The sequence below is a fragment of the Anguilla anguilla genome, chromosome 3, assembly GCF_013347855.1.
Source record: "Anguilla anguilla isolate fAngAng1 chromosome 3, fAngAng1.pri, whole genome shotgun sequence".
In the NCBI taxonomy this organism is placed as follows: domain Eukaryota; kingdom Metazoa; phylum Chordata; class Actinopteri; order Anguilliformes; family Anguillidae; genus Anguilla; species Anguilla anguilla.
The window spans coordinates 20,944,825-20,960,595 of record NC_049203.1 but is presented as its reverse complement, the minus strand read 5'-3'; the positions used below and the strand labels follow the sequence as shown (position 1 = coordinate 20,960,595).

Genomic DNA, 15,771 nt, shown 5'->3' with positions numbered 1-15,771 from the left:
ACTGTGCTACAAACAATATAGGCTGTCTTCGCCTCACAGAAATGAAAGAAGCTGTATTCCAAAGCAGCGCGACCCAATGTCTCCTAAATTGTTTCAAGTCACTTAGCCCTGAGCTCTCAGCTTACTTAGCTTGTTGCTATTATTCCTGCAAAGCTTGCTACCAAGCAAAATGTCCTGTGCCTGCGAATCTCACACTGACTGGTGGCCACTGCCATCTACTGGCATCGGACTGGCTAACAGTAAGACAAAACGATTCTTACAGTAATATGTACCTCGTAAAAAACATGTTTTTCAACATGCAAGAATGGAAAGTTACTCGCACACAAGGTAGCTAACGTTAAACACGCTGAAAATGCCGAAAGCGGATGCAAATAGTTTAAATCTTGTATTTTTAGTTGGCCAGCAAGCCATTGTACTGAGTTTAGAGATTTGCTGCAGTCGGAGGAGGGAATTGAACCTGGGTCTCTCAGTCCTGTAAACAGTTCCAACCAAAAGACAATAGCATAACCTATGGGCACAACCCACTAGGCTACGAGGGAAGTTGACATCAGAGATGCAGTTGTACTGTTTTAATAGTGCACATTTGTATATATGATAATTTTGTGTTTGCATCCGATGTTTTTATTGGTTGATGTACGTAAAATGACCAATGGGGAGACATATTCTAATTGTGGGCTAGGAGCATTTGTGGCTGGAAAAATAAGAAGGAAAAAACGCAAAATCCCCTTAGTTTGGGGCTTTAGTGTTTGGACATGTGAAGTTGTTTATGAAATCTGTCTGTTGAAATGGGGTCAGAATGTACAGAAATGAATGTTTTTAAGGGCTGAGAGTCTGTGGCTGTTGCAGTTATTACTGTGGGGAACCCTGAAAAGTGCCAAACTCTCGGTGCTGTACAGGTATGTGGCATGTTCCACCAAAGCGTAACTTGGCTGGATGGCATACCTGCCATCCCAAAATGAGGCATGCCCGCCGAGGCGTAACTTGGCTGGATGGCATACGTAACATCCCAATATATGGTGACAGCAGCCATCCCACTATCTACAATGACAGCATTTATAACGCAGATTTCAACATAGATACTGGGCAGCTATGCCAGCAGCACAAATAAGCTGAATGGCTATCTGCGGGTGCAGTATTCATAATTTAAATATGTACATGGATATCTAAGGTAGCAGCATTTATAGTGGGAATGTATACTTTTAATATCTATGGTAGTAGCACACACTGTGAATGTACATGGCTATATTTAGTGGGAGCATTTGTAAAGTGACTGTGTTCATGGAATTCTATGGTGACGGCATTTTTGTAGGTGTTCTGCTCACCTGTGCCAATAGCAGGGAAAGACACGGTGGTAATGTCGTTTTTCTCGCACTGTTCCAGAACCTTCTCCACCTGTGAGGTTGCGGCAGGTAGGGAGAGGGGTCCCACCATGTGAATGATAAAATCACAGTGTAGCGCCCCACCACTCGTTACCACGACGCCGTCATCCTGCTGGGGCCCTTTAAATACAAACACATGAACAAAATGAAACGCCGCACATACTGATCAAGATAGTTTTAGGTTATGCAAAACACAGAAACTCGCATGACACAGATTTTTTGTGCACCCGGTTACTGAAACTGATGTTCCTGAAACTCACCAAACATTTTGCACTCTTGCTCAACCGAGCTTCCTGCTGCTCTGAATATAGCTCCCGAAACTCCTAAAGGCAACATAAGATCATCAAGTAGGAAAGCTGATCATACAAGAACCGAGAGACATTTGGTAATTTTATTCTTGATAAAACAATGGGGTGACTGCAAGCTTAAACAGGCAGCATACACTTTCATTTAAAATAAACCAGATCAAAGAGGGACTCACCTCGTTTCCGGTTAAGCTCATTGTTGGTTGTGTTGACGATCCCTCTGACAGTTTCTGTGGTGATGTCACCTTTCTTAACCTCTATTCTGATACCATGGATCTTAACTTGGGGAGGTTTATTATAGTTGTAAGCGCACACCAAACACAAAAGGAAGAAAACAACAAACCCGTTTTCAATACACATTACAATACATCAGGATTTAAGAGGTGTAGTAGTAGTACTGGGAGGCATCCTCTTTTTTACTGGTAATTGAAATAATCAATTTCAGCTTTTAAAATTTTATTTTTTCCCCACATAATACTTGCTAGGAATGCCAGGAAAGTGCCTCTGTCACTGTGATTGCTGAAGACACAAAAACAGTCAAACTACGGCTATTTTTGAGTCATCCTCACTACAATCACCATAACAATGGGAAAGGTCCAGTCAACCGTTGCTATGTGTATCTATGGTGATGATGCTGTACTTTAATGGCGTGTTCAACAAACCTTGATTGGCAGGGAGCTGCGTTGACCTGGACTGAATGCTTGGCAAGTGGATCCCACTGATGGCCTATATAAAGACAGAACATTCAATTAATACAAAACTGTAGATAATGTGACCCAAAACATAGAAAGCACACAAAAAAACTATCGTTATTGATGGAAAAGTGCTATTTTTGGACAATTATTTTTAACAGAGATAACTCTTAAGATCGAACACTTACTGTACTTTTAAACTTTCTTTTATTTTGCTTGATTAAGAAATGTACAAGGGCTGACCTTTCTCATTTTTAACTAATGAGAATGTTTATCATTGAAATAAACTAATTTCACATTCGATTTGAAAAGATATTACGTCTGGGTCATTAGCTGGCTAGTCACCATTATGTTTTGCATTTCTGGTTACTTTTATCACTGCTGGTATACTAGTATGGGATATTCAGTGATTAGGTTTATCATTGTTAATCAAGTAAAATGCATAAAACCTGGTTGAGAGTGATTGGTCCAAATGTTAAATGTGGTTACATTTGGGCTCTTTTATTGCATTCTGTGTGTGGCTTGTGTTCTCTAATGAATCTGTACAAGTGATGCCACGCACCTTTTCCAAACAGGTCTGGCTTGCTTGCTCAACTGTCAGATACAGCTTACAGGCAAACTCTTTGGCCCTGGCCTTGAGAGCATCTTGATGTTTCTCCAACACTTTGGACTCCCCGGCATCAGAGTATATGTGTTTCTCATGCACAATGTGTGAAATATGCTTCTTGACAGCTGCCACGGCCTCCTTGATCTTGTCATTGGCTGCGGTGACTTTCAGGCAAGGAGTCGCCTGTGTCCGTGATGACAAAATGGTCACATCCAGGGCTTTGATTTCAGCAGCCTCAGACAGCTTCATGCAATCAGCAACATATTCAACCTGTCTCAGAGACTTCAGCAGGATGTCTTCTGTCACAGGCATTTTGTTATTCAGATATCCTCTCAGTTTCCTAGCAACATCTGTTACCACATTCTGGAACCCACACACTGCAATCTGCGCATCAGAATGTGAGATCTTCACATTCTGTGCATTATTGCTGGATTCTACCTCTTGCATCAGTCCACTGTAGAAGACTCTCCAGTGTTCTTCCTGGGTGACTTTTCCTTGATCGGGAGTGAGGCTGATCACATCTTCCATAAGTACCTCCTTTATTTTTTCTCTGGCTTTCTCACCATCTTGCAGCTTCTCTGCAAGAATCTGAATGGAATCACCACAGGAGAAGATTGTAGCAGTAATGTGAGTAAAATGATTGTGCTCAAATTTCTTCAGATCCAGGGACTGCAAAAACTTTGCTAGATTGGGTGACAGATGCAAAGTTTGGATGGATAAATTATCTTTGGTGTTTTTGATGATTCTCTCTGCTTCATTTACCTTCTCTTCGAGGCCCTTGAGGTGAAAAGTCAAGTTTGCTTCATCTTTTAGATTTTCAACTCTGTTAAGTTTTTCAGACACTAAGTTCCACACAAAACCAAACTCTTCCTTACTGTCCAAAGGGATCTTCCTTTCCACAGTGTTCATTTCAACATCCAGTTCTTCTTTCGCTTTGTTCAACGAAAGTTGAATTTCACCCTGAAGCTTCTTCACATCGATCTGTTGCCCCAAAACCACAATGGTGTTCTTAGCCCTCTCAAAGAAGACTCTGGCAGTTTTGTAATTTAAACTGAGGCATTTGTCCTTGACTCTCTCCCACACCTCTTCAGTTGACACTAACATGACTATGCTGTATTTCTCCAGCAGTCCCTCAACTGCTTGCTTAGTCTTTCTCTCCCAGGTATGGGCCAAGTGGTGTAGCAACAATGAGTCTCTGTCCACTGCGATCTCCAACACCACCTGAGGGGACTCTGGGTCACCTTTAAAGGAGAAGCTGGTGTAGTGCTCCTTTAGTGTGCTCTCAAAGTCCTCTTTGCACTCCTCATCATTTTGGATGTATTCGAGGAACAAAGCATCCACAGGAATGGAGATTTTAGGAGGGAAAGGTGGCGTAGTGGGGGTCTCTCCAGTTAAGGCTTGCTTCAGGCAGGAGTAGAACAACAAAGCACACAGGCTGACTCCACAAATAGTGTGTTTCTCTTTGGCAACTCTGTGCGCAACTGTCAAATTGGAAAAGAAGATACAATGTAACACAGCTTGTTCTGTCCTGCACATGTTGAAAAGAGCTCATCACATATTCACAATTTAGCATGAGATTAATTTCTGGACATAGAATAGAGGGTATGCACATGATGTCACAGTAGGTAGAAGTCACTGCGGTTACACCCACTGAGTGGCAGAAAGACTACTGAGTGATAGCGTTAGCGTTCAGCTTGAATGCTGTGAAAACATAAAAAGCACATCTAAAATTGGAAAGAGCTGTTGTGCGATTGACTGTACAAATAGATTCAACAAGAAACCAGAGCTATGTTTTTTACAGACTGCCGAGAGCTAAAGAAAAGAGAAGCAAATGGATCGCTGCAATTCGCAGAAACAACTGGAATCCAGGCACCGAAACGTGGATTTGCGGTTGTCATTTTGTGTCAGGTATGTCAGATTTTTGGGTAAAATCATACCTTAAGTTATGTAGACTACTGTATTCACTACTCATAAATTAAATATTTAGCATCTTTCATTTATATTCTGTGTAACTGTAAAGTTTTTGTCAGCATTTATTAAAAAGCATCCATGATGATGAGCCTTGTGTTCTACAAACAAATGGGGGATGGTTAGCTAGTGTTAGCTAGCCAAGCATATAAATTATTAAGGTATGATTTTACCCAAAAATCCAACATACCTGACACAAAATAACAACCGCAAATCCACGTTTTGGTGCCTGGATTTGAGTTGTTTCTGCGAATTGCAGTGATGCATCGCTTCTCTTTTCTTTAGCTTTCGGCAGTCTGTAAAAAGATAGCTCCGATTTCTTGTTGAATGCCAATGGACCACTGGTTCTTTGGTAAGTTGTAAGGATCACTGTCGAGTCCAACTGCCTTTAATTTAAGCAGATAATCGTTTGATTTTTCTGCCGGTTTTGAAGTTTCCTATACTAAAGGCAGCCATGTGGCAGCATGTTTTGCCACTCAATCCCGACTGAGGGGGCATATTCCGGTGGGAAAGTGACGTCAATGCATACCCTCTATATGAGTGTATCAAAGAAGACAGACCATAACCTGAGGAGAATTTATGATAACATACCGTGAAAATCTTCAAACTCTAGAAGCACACTCTTTGCATTTTCGACCCATATCAGGTATTTGATTTGTCCTCCATTGCTTTTTGTGCTAGAAAAATAATCCCTGAGTTCCTTTTCTGTGATGTTCTCCATATTTCCTTTCACCAGCACAGAGTCTGTGTACTCCAGACGACTGGCGGTGATATCCATGCTCTGAAGTTTTTTTGCGAAGCATTTCTTCAAAAAAGCCTGAACATCTAAATCATGGATGAGGTTGACAAGTTAAGCGAGAGATTAGAAACAAAACTATCCAGTGTATCAGTGCACTGTACTGTTCTAGACACAGGCAAGCCTTTATAGCCTCAATCTGCTTTACAATAGCTTTATCTTTTTAGTTTATGATCAAGTGATAGTGCTGGTGTCCTTGTCAGATCTCGCTTGTCATAAGTCAGATAAGTCACCTGGTTAAATAAATAAAAAAACAGGTGACTATCATGTTCCATATTCAGTTTGCAGCTTAGCCTCGCAAGCTAACGGCTAATGCTTAGGCCACTGTCCCATGCTTTATCTTTGGTAATGCAGACCCACCTATATCCTGTTTGAAGGTGACTGCGATTCTCTGCCCGTCATTGAGGACCTCCCAGGAATGCTCGGCCCCTCTGCTGCAGCTCTTGATGAAGACGGACAGGTGGCTGCACTTGCAGTCTTCACTGAAGCCACTCAGAATGAACCTGTGGGGATCAAGCCTCTCCTTTGCCTCTCTCTCATCATACAGCTGCACAGACATCAAGGAACCCTCCAAGACATGATCCTTCTTGGCCAGGATATTCTCCAAATCTGAGATGCAGTGCATGAAAAGCAGAGTTCTGTTAACACTTCATGGGCCCAAATGATAATTTAGCTATGAACAAAATAATATAGATGTATAATTAATTATGAGGATAAGGCAAGATGCTTTGTAGCATTTAAGTATATTATATCACAAATATTAGCACATCTGTAGGTTGCTGGCCCACTGGATCCTCAACTGGATCACAGACTTGTACAGTTTGTACATAATCTGTGTCTGATGGCATCCATTTATACACCAGGTACCCATATAGTTTTGTAAAAGTAAGACAAGGTCATCGTAATGGGAAACAATAATGGACTATCATTTCAGAGCTTAGATAGTAGTCGTGTATCTGAACCCAAATATCCTATTTGGAAATGCACAGATAATGGACTGTACACAGATATTTTTGTTTCACAAGGCTGACCAATGACTTTCGGTGTATATTTGGAAGAAGACAGGTGCAGGAAAAGTCCATGGTGAAGAAATTCCATTCTTGATATGTATAGTATACAGATAAATTTGTCAACTATAATGTGCAGTTCCTTGTTGTTAAGAATATGTCTGACTCACCAAAGTAGAAAATACACTCCTTACACTTAATATTTTTATATACTTCTTAAACTTTGAATACAGAACACTGAAGTGTTACCATTGTTTTTCATTTTAATGACTTTGGGAAATTTGTTTTTACTTGACTCTTAACACAGTGTTGTGTCACATGCTTTCCAAAGAGTGCAGATCAGCTAAGTGAATGGTATGCAATCAGAAGGGGAGAAAAGATTGAGTAAAACTACAGTTTTGGTCTGAAGCAAGTGGACTTATAATAAATCCCTTATGCTGCTTTGGAAAATGGAAAAGAGAAATGTGAACATAAATGAAAGCTGCATGCCCCTGTCAGCAAGTTGAGGATTAATTGAAATATGTTCAATTTTCTGAACCCAGAAGTTTTAACCGTTACCACCCTCGTTTGATGTCCGGTATACCGAACATAAGTGCATCAACTGTTAAAACACCTCACTTACCCAACATGTAAAATATATGTATTTGATTTAATCTGGTAATTATTATCAAAGATTTGTTGATAGGCAGAGCAAACTGTTTGGATCAACCTTTCTCAAATTGTACAACTCACAACAGATGAAAATTAAGAAATGTATACATTTAAGTTACAAAAATGTTACAAAAAATATTCACGTCTAATCTAAAGACGAGGGTCAACTACCTTAAAACAATTAACAAAGGTTACAGACATGGACAATCACACAAGAAATAAAGGAAAGCAGATACCGCACCTCAGCTTTTGTTCCAAAGTGATCCAAAATGCAGAAACCAAAAGACAGCAGAATAGTCCAAAAGAATAATTACATTACATTACAGGCATTTGGCAGACGCTCTTATCCAGAGCAACGTACACCAAAGTGTATAACCATAACCAGGAACAAGTGTGTCGACAACCCTAGAGAGAAGCACCGTTCCAAGTGGAGGGAACAACCGCATAGTTTAACTTGGACCCCATAGGTTAAACTCATTAGAGTACTGAATCAGAGATGAAATGTAGAATGGCAGGCCTAGATGTAGGACTCAGATGCCCGCTTCCAACTGTTACAAACTTCTACCCAAGTTGCCCAAAACTTAACTGACTTAACTCAAAGAAATCTGCATATTTTAACCAGAGAAAAAGAGGAGGGGGCAGGGGCATGGACTGACACACACACACACACGCACACACACACACACACACACACACACACACACACACACACACACACACACGCAGACATACAGATTCACACCTCAGATGGTAACCCCCCAGTTCCTGCTCTGCCTTATCTCTAGGCTACGCTGGCCGAAGCTTCCTCTGGCTGAGAACAGCCAAAAAGTAAATTACATGTCAGACACCCCTTAGCACAGATCTCCATTCCCTCTAAAGTTCTTAGTTTTCTTTTAAGACCACCGTTTGCCAACTTAAAAAAAACATCTTACCAGAATGACTGGTCAGCTTGAGAATCCATTGAGTATCTCCATGTCCACAAATATCAATGTCATCAGTAAATTGCTCAAAGTACAACTGAAGAATCTCCTTTTTGATTGGACAATCACTGCTCACAAGCAGTGATAGCACCTTTTCACCACCATCTTGCTGCAAGCCTGGAAAATAAGGAAATACATTGGCCTTGAGGGATGCCTGTCCTGCTCTAAAATATTCATATTAATTAGGAAGTGCTTCTATTCGAAAGGAAACCTAGAAACGGTGTGGGGTTGGACATACAAGCATTTTTAAGAGCTTTGCTAAATCCCACAAAAAAAACTTTCACTGGAATGTAAAATAAGTATCACCAACTTCCTCCTCCAGTTAGACCTACATGTTAAATGATAATGATGATAACATACGTCACAGCATAGTCATTATAATTATATTGCATAAAGAACATTTCTCATAAACAGCCCATGGTACATTCCTTTCCAATGACTGTTACACAGTGTTGCATAGATAAAGGAAACCAACACCAGTCTTATTGTATCTTGTGTGTCATTTTTTAATGGTGATAGAAATGAGCTGTAAAACTAACCTACACATGAGTTTTCTGGTAGACATTTGGTGTTTTATTAAAAATGTCACTTCTTAAAGCAAACATGGCCATTCAAATACATATGTCAAACTAGATAAAAGCAGCTGAAATATGCTCAATAGCAATAAGGACAATAATAAAATAAGCTGTCAGTCAGATAACAGTGAGACATCGGTATGGATAACACCTATTATTGAGGTTTATTACCACGTGTAAGCTGCTGTAAATAGAAACACATTAACTTACCTTCTTGGTGAAATGGTCCTGGCTTCTACATATTTGATAAAAAAGGTAAACACAACATACATTAATAAAATGAGTTGTAATATGCAGTAAGTGAACCAGTGTTTGGTCATTTAACATTAAATCAGTGTGGCCTCTGCCACGCCACACTAAGATGTCCACAGCTATGGGGCATAGACTAAAATACTCAAATCATTTGCTAAGTACTCAAGCTTTGTCAGCTGAGTCAGAACAATTAAAATTGGTTTCATATTTGGGCATTATATAAGTCGTTGCTCTGACATAAAAAAACAATTAGATTGTTCAAGCTTTCAAAAATGTGAAGAGTTCCAATGAGAGTCCTTTAGGTTGCCAAAAGGCACCTAAATGACTCTCAGACCATGAGAAACGAGATTCTCTGGGCTGATGAAACCAAGATTGAACTCTTTGGCCACAATGCCAAGCATCAAGTCTGGCGGAGACCAGGCACCGCTCATCACCTGGCCAATACCGTCCCTACGGAGAAGCATGGTGGTGGCAGCATCATGCTGTGGGCATGTTTTTCAGTGGCAGGAACCGGGAGACTAGTCAGGATTGAGGAAAAGATGAACAGAGCAAAGTACAGAGATCCTTGATGAAAACCTGCACTGGAGTGCTCAGGACCTCAGACTGGGGTGAAGGTTCACCTACCAACAGGACAACGACCCTAAGCACACAGCCAAGACAATGCAGGAGTGGCTTTGGGACAAGTCTATGAATGTCTCTGAGTGGCCCAGCCAGAGCCTGGACTTGAACCTGATCAAACATCTCTGGAGAGACCTGAAAATAGCTGCGCCGCAATGCTTCCCATCCCACCTGACAGAACTTGAGAGGATCTGCAGAGAAGAATGGGAGAAATACCCCAAATACAGGTGTTCCAAGCTTGTAGCCTCATACCCAAGAAGACTCCAGGCTGTAATCGCTGCCAAACGTGCCTCAGCAAAGTACTAGTGTAAAGGGTCTGAATACTTATTTAAATGTGGTATTTCCGTTTTTCATTTTTAATACATTTGCAAACATTTCTAAAAACCTGTTTTAGCTTTGTCATTATGGAGTATTGTGTGTAGATTGATGAGAATAAAAATGAATTGAATCAATTTTAGAATAAGGCTGTAATGGAACAAAATGTGGAAAAAGTGAAGGGGTCTTAATACTTCCTGAAGGCACAGTATAAACGACTGAACACTTATATATGAAGTCAGCTTTTATTTTGCATGATTAACAAATATACAAGGGGTCAAGGGCTGAAGGTTCTCATACCTTACTTCAGATATGAAAATGTATATCTTTTGAAAAAATTCACGTTAGATATGAAATGATACAATATCTAGGTAATTAGCTGGCAAACCACCATTGTGATTTTCATTTTGGTCACATCACTGCTGGTATACTGGTATGGGATATTCAGTGATTGTTAATTAAGTAAAATGCATAAAACCTGGTTGAGAGTGAAGATTGGTCCAAATGTCAAGTTTGGTTACATTTGGGCTCTTTTACTCCCAGCTCAGAAGCTGCCACTGGTGTGTTTCATTGAACTATGTTTTTGGTCTTCTATCAACCCAAACCCAGATCTTTCCTCAACTTTTATTGCCTACATCAGCAACTGTGGATTAGTGTTCCAAATATGTGTGACATGGCAGGATTAAACAGAATGTAAAATATATTAAAATGAAAATCTTAACCTCTGTTCTCTGCTGAGACTGCTGGTTCCTCTCTGCAAAGTAATGCTGGAAAGAGTCGAAAACCTTCTGCTCAAAGGCCACTATGAATATGAATTTGATGCTTGTGGAAGTGGTCTGAGACAAATGCTTCTGCAGCCCCTTGAGAATTGCCTTGATGGATTCTTCTGGATTAATGTTGCTTTTTCCTGTGACACAAAGCAGCACAGATCACCGTCACATAGTGCCTTGTTGTTCATCCTGCACAGAAACCAAACTTTAAACTGAGTGTTTTATTTGAACTGAAATTCTACCAAAGTACTAAAAGCACAGAGATGGATAAGTCATGCGGACCATAATCAATGACTGACCACAGACAAGAAAATATAGTTTGACAAAAGAAAAACCACAACATTCCCATACTAGTATTTGTCGTTCAGAGCATAGTGGTTATTGCCTATGCTCTGTAGACATGGGCAGTGGTTGCGCTCTATGCTGTATAGAGTTGGACAGTGGTTGTTGTTTATGATGTTGTGGTTTATGCTGTTTAGAGGTGGGCAGTGGTTGTGGCGTACGCTGTAAAGACATGGGAAGTGGTTGTGGCAATTGCTGTATAGAGGTATGCAGGGGTTTTGGTCTTATGTTGTATCAAAGTGGTCAGTAATTGTGGTTTGTGCTGTGTAGATGTGGGCAGTGATTGTGGTCTGTCCTGTGTAGAAGTAGGCACTGTTTGTGACGTGGTCTTACCAGTCCCAATGGCTGGTACGGCCATGGATGTGATGCTCTTGCTCTCACAGAGCTGCAGGACCCTCTCTGTGGATGTGGTGATGCCAACTGTGGTAGTCGGCCCCACCATCTGAATAATGTGCTTGCATTTTAAGTTGCCTCCTCCGGTGACAACCACCCCATCTTCTTTCTGGGTGCCTGAACAAACATGGGGCAGTCTGTGTCAGGGCTGCGGTTAATATTTTATAAATTATGAACTGAAGGTGCTTAATCTATGAAAAAGAGTGTAAACACTGGAAAATTAAATCAGAAAAAGTGTCTGGATATATATAACAAGCACAAACTCAGTGTTATCGCAATGTTGACTGTTTAAAGTTAGAAAGCTTCCACTTCAAATGATGGAAAACATCCAGAGGACAACCATCATGTGGACTATTAAACAGCAGGGAGAGGCATGTGTTCTTTTGTAAGGCAAGCAGACTATCTTTCTTAATCAGAATAGTATACATTCAATTTGATGTTTATTTGTGTTATATACTGTATACCCAATCTTACCCAGTTTGGCACATTCATCTACAACAGATTTCCCTGCTGCTTTCAGAATTGCTCCAGAGACACCTAAGAAACAAAGAAGGGGAATAAAATCACTTCCCATTAATACATGGTGATGAAATATTAGCTATCATTTACAAATGATGGTTTAAGCCGGACACCCACCGCACGCGTATCGACCGCGAGCGCACTACGCGCGTATTACGCGTGCAACTGAAGCGTAGTTGAAGTACTGTTATTACAACGGCAGCGGGCGACGTTGTCTCCACCAGATGCGAACGCGTCGCGAACCGCCTGCGAAGCTTGCGCGACACAAGTGAACTGAAGCGTAGTTTTTCACTTCTGTTCTATTTTTCCGGCTTGTCGCGCGTCACGATGGCCTGTTTATACACAGAAATATGCTCTAATATGCTAGGTATACATGCTCTGATATATATTTCATCCTTATATTACTGGGGGTGTGTCCCTAGTTCCCTCTTGCAGTAGTGGAGAACAAGATAAAACCAGATAAACACCAGATATTTTATAAGCAGCTAAAAAATACAAGCCTTACATTTTGCGGAGGGGGTGGGGTAAATTTGAAAATACACCACAGAAAGAATGATGTAGAAGTGAATGCACGGAGCAGCGGTTTGTTAGCTCGAGTGTTGGAAGGTAGTTTTTAACCAACCATTGCTCAGCCTATTTGACTTTTCCGATGTCTTCGTTCGCCGTGCTTTCAAAAAGGGTAATCCACAGTGCTTCAAAAAATCAGATTTAGTGGTCTTGCCGATGAAAATGCACCTATTTTATGAATGAAGTTGTAAGCAAGCCTTTATTGCACTTGCACTTCAAAGCTTCCGGTGTTCATGACGTTGTGGTGTTCATATCCCTTCAAGTTTAACCTGTTACGCTATCTTTTTGACGATTAACTGATTTTACTAAATCTGATCATATAAATGTTTTGACGTGAATAACAAGACGACACGAGAATTCCCAATGGTTGATTATGGATCATTTATTATTATTATTATTAATTATTATTATTATTATTATTATTATTATGATCATTACATATTCTTCATAAAGTTGGCACGCTTGTTAACCAAGCAAATAAATTAATGCAGTTTGAGATTGATTATTATGTAGGCTACGTTGCGATTTAAGCTTATGGTAATTCTTTAAAGTGTTTACTTTCTCACGTATTTACATGTGTTAAAAAATATTACCAAGTTAACAGACTGATAAAGGTCTCTCACCAAGTATTCACTTACCCATAATCAACAGTCCTGAACAAACGTGAAATACACGATGTAATCCCACTGCAGACTGCGAGAGCTACTAGGAATATAGAGCTTTAAGCAAGCCTTTGCGCGGCACAAACAGAACCAGTGGAGACACGCTACGCGCCGCGCTGCTTCGCCGTGCTGCTTACGCGACGCTTACGCGACGCGTGCGGTGGGTGCCCGGCGTTACAGCACCAACCAAGTGACTCATCATCATGTGACTATACGGCTACACTAATTTAACAGAATAACAAGCGTTCCAAAATGAAGGGCTTGTGCGCTCGATATCAGTAGGAACAAAGGCCTAGCTGGCGCCAAAATATGTCTTATCTAAACTAATGATATTCCTGTATTTAAAATATTATGTTCTCATGACACATACACATACAGAACCTTACCGGTGCCTAGATTCAGACTGCAATTGGTGGAATTCAGAATGGCATCCACTGCCTCTTTGGTGATGTCTCCTTTTTTCAGAATTACTGTAACGCCACCAATAACCACTGTAATTATTTATGACAGGAAAAACACACAAAAGCAAGTGAGATCACACAATAGATTATCCATCTCTTCATCTGTGCAATAGGTGATTAGTGTAAATTGTGCAATTAAATGTCACCTTTGAGGCCTGCTCTTGGTTTAGGTAACGGAGGCGGAGGAGCGACTTTCTGTGATTTATTTGCAGGAGGACCAGATAACGTGTCTGTTGAATCCGGACTTCGGTATCCCTGTTTAACAAATGGGAGACAACAGAATACAAATGAAGACAAATTAGTCCTAGTTGATGCATTCTGTATGTGGCTTGTGTTCTCTAATGAATCTGTACAAGTGATGGCACACACCTTTTCCAAACCGGTCTGGCTTGCTTGCTCAACAGTCGGATACAGCTTACAGGCAAACTCTTTGGCCCTGGCCTTGAGAGCATCTTGATGTTTCTCCAACACTTTGGACACCCCGGCATCAGAATATATGTGTTTCTCATGCACAATCTGTGAAACCTGCTTCACCACAGCTGCCATGGCCTCCTTGATCTTGTCATTGGCTGCGGTGACTTTCAGGCAAGGAGTCGCCTGTGTCCGTGATGACAAAATGGTCACATCCAGGGCTTTGATTTCAGCAGCCTCAGACAGCTTCATGCAATCAGCAACATATTCAACCTCTCTCTGTGACTTCAGCTGGGTGTCTTCTGCCACAGGCATTTTGTTATTCAGATATTCTCTCAGTTTCCTAGCAACATCTGTTACCACATTCTGGAACCCACACACTGCAATCTGCACATCAGAATGTGAGATTTTCACATTCTGTTCATTATTGCTGGATTCTACCTCTTGCATCAGTCCACTGTAGAAGACTCTCCAGTGTTCTTCCTGGGTGACTTTTCCTTGATCGGGAGTGAGGCTGATCACATCTTCCATAAGTACCTCCTTTATTTTTTCTCTGGCTTTCTCACCATCTTGCAGCTTCTCTGCAAGAATCTGAATGGAATCACCACAGGAGAAGACTGTAGCAGTAATGTGAGTAAAGTGATTGCGCTCAAATTTCTTCAGATCCAGGGACTGCAAAAACTTTGCTAGATTGGGTGACAGATGCAAAGTTTGGACGGATAAATTATCTTTGGTGTTTTTGATGATTCTCTCTGCTTCATTTACCTTCTCTTCGAGGCCCTTGAGGTGAAAAGTCAAGTTTGCTTCATCTTTTAGATTTTCAACTCCTTCAAGTTTTTCAGACACTAAGTTCCACACAAAACCAAACTCTTCCTTACTGTCCAAAGGGATCTTCCTTTCCACAGTGTTTGTTTCAACATCCAGTTCTTCTTTTGCTTTGTTCAACAAAAGTTGAATTTCACCCTGAAGCTTCTTCACATCGTTCTGTTGCCCCAAGACCACAATGGTGTTCTTAGCCCTCTCAAAGGAGACTCTGGCAGTTTTGAGATTTAGACTGAGGCATTTGTCTTTGACTCTCTCCCACACCTCTTCAGTTGACACCAACATGACTATGCTGTATTTCTCCAGCAGTCCCTCAACTGCTTGCTTAGTATTTCTCTCCCAGGTATGGGCCAAGTGGTGTAGCAACAATGACTCTCTGTCCACTGCCATCTCCAACACCACCTGAGGGGACTCTGGGTCACCTTTAAAGGAGAAGCTGGTGTAGTGCTCCTTTAGTGTGCTCTCAAAGTCCTCTTTGCACTCCTCATCATTTTGGATGTATTCGAGGAACAAAGCATCCACAGGAATGGAGATTTTAGGAGGGAAAGGTGGCGTAGTGGGGGTCTCTCCAGTTAAGACTTGATTCAGATTGCAGTAGAACAAGAAAGCACACAGGCTGACTCCACAAATAGTGTGTTTCTCTTTGGCAACTCTGTGCGCAACTGTCAAATTGGAAAAG

General features: G+C 41.0%; 1 protein-coding gene across 3 annotated transcripts in view; it reads right to left on the bottom strand.

The window, feature by feature from the left end:
• LOC118223123 overlaps positions 1–15,771 on the bottom strand; it is a 157,899-nt gene that overhangs the window by 123,679 nt on the left and 18,449 nt on the right. For 2 of the 3 annotated variants that reach the window (XM_035409296.1, XM_035409295.1), the window contains exons 17-31: positions 14,229–15,754; positions 14,006–14,114; positions 13,785–13,889; positions 12,125–12,187; positions 11,591–11,767; positions 10,868–11,052; positions 9,171–9,195; positions 8,338–8,502; positions 6,108–6,356; positions 5,543–5,776; positions 2,939–4,464; positions 2,347–2,410; positions 1,861–1,965; positions 1,640–1,702; positions 1,323–1,499 (exon numbers count right to left, since the gene is read on the bottom strand). In XM_035409296.1, the coding sequence (XP_035265187.1) occupies positions 1,323–1,499; positions 1,640–1,702; positions 1,861–1,965; positions 2,347–2,410; positions 2,939–4,464; positions 5,543–5,776; positions 6,108–6,356; positions 8,338–8,502; positions 9,171–9,195; positions 10,868–11,052; positions 11,591–11,767; positions 12,125–12,187; positions 13,785–13,889; positions 14,006–14,114; positions 14,229–15,754 (4,773 nt within the window). The remainder of the gene's footprint in view (positions 1–1,322; positions 1,500–1,639; positions 1,703–1,860; positions 1,966–2,346; positions 2,411–2,938; positions 4,465–5,542; positions 5,777–6,107; positions 6,357–8,337; positions 8,503–9,170; positions 9,196–10,867; positions 11,053–11,590; positions 11,768–12,124; positions 12,188–13,784; positions 13,890–14,005; positions 14,115–14,228; positions 15,755–15,771) is intronic. The other variant, XM_035409294.1, reaches the window with a different exon arrangement.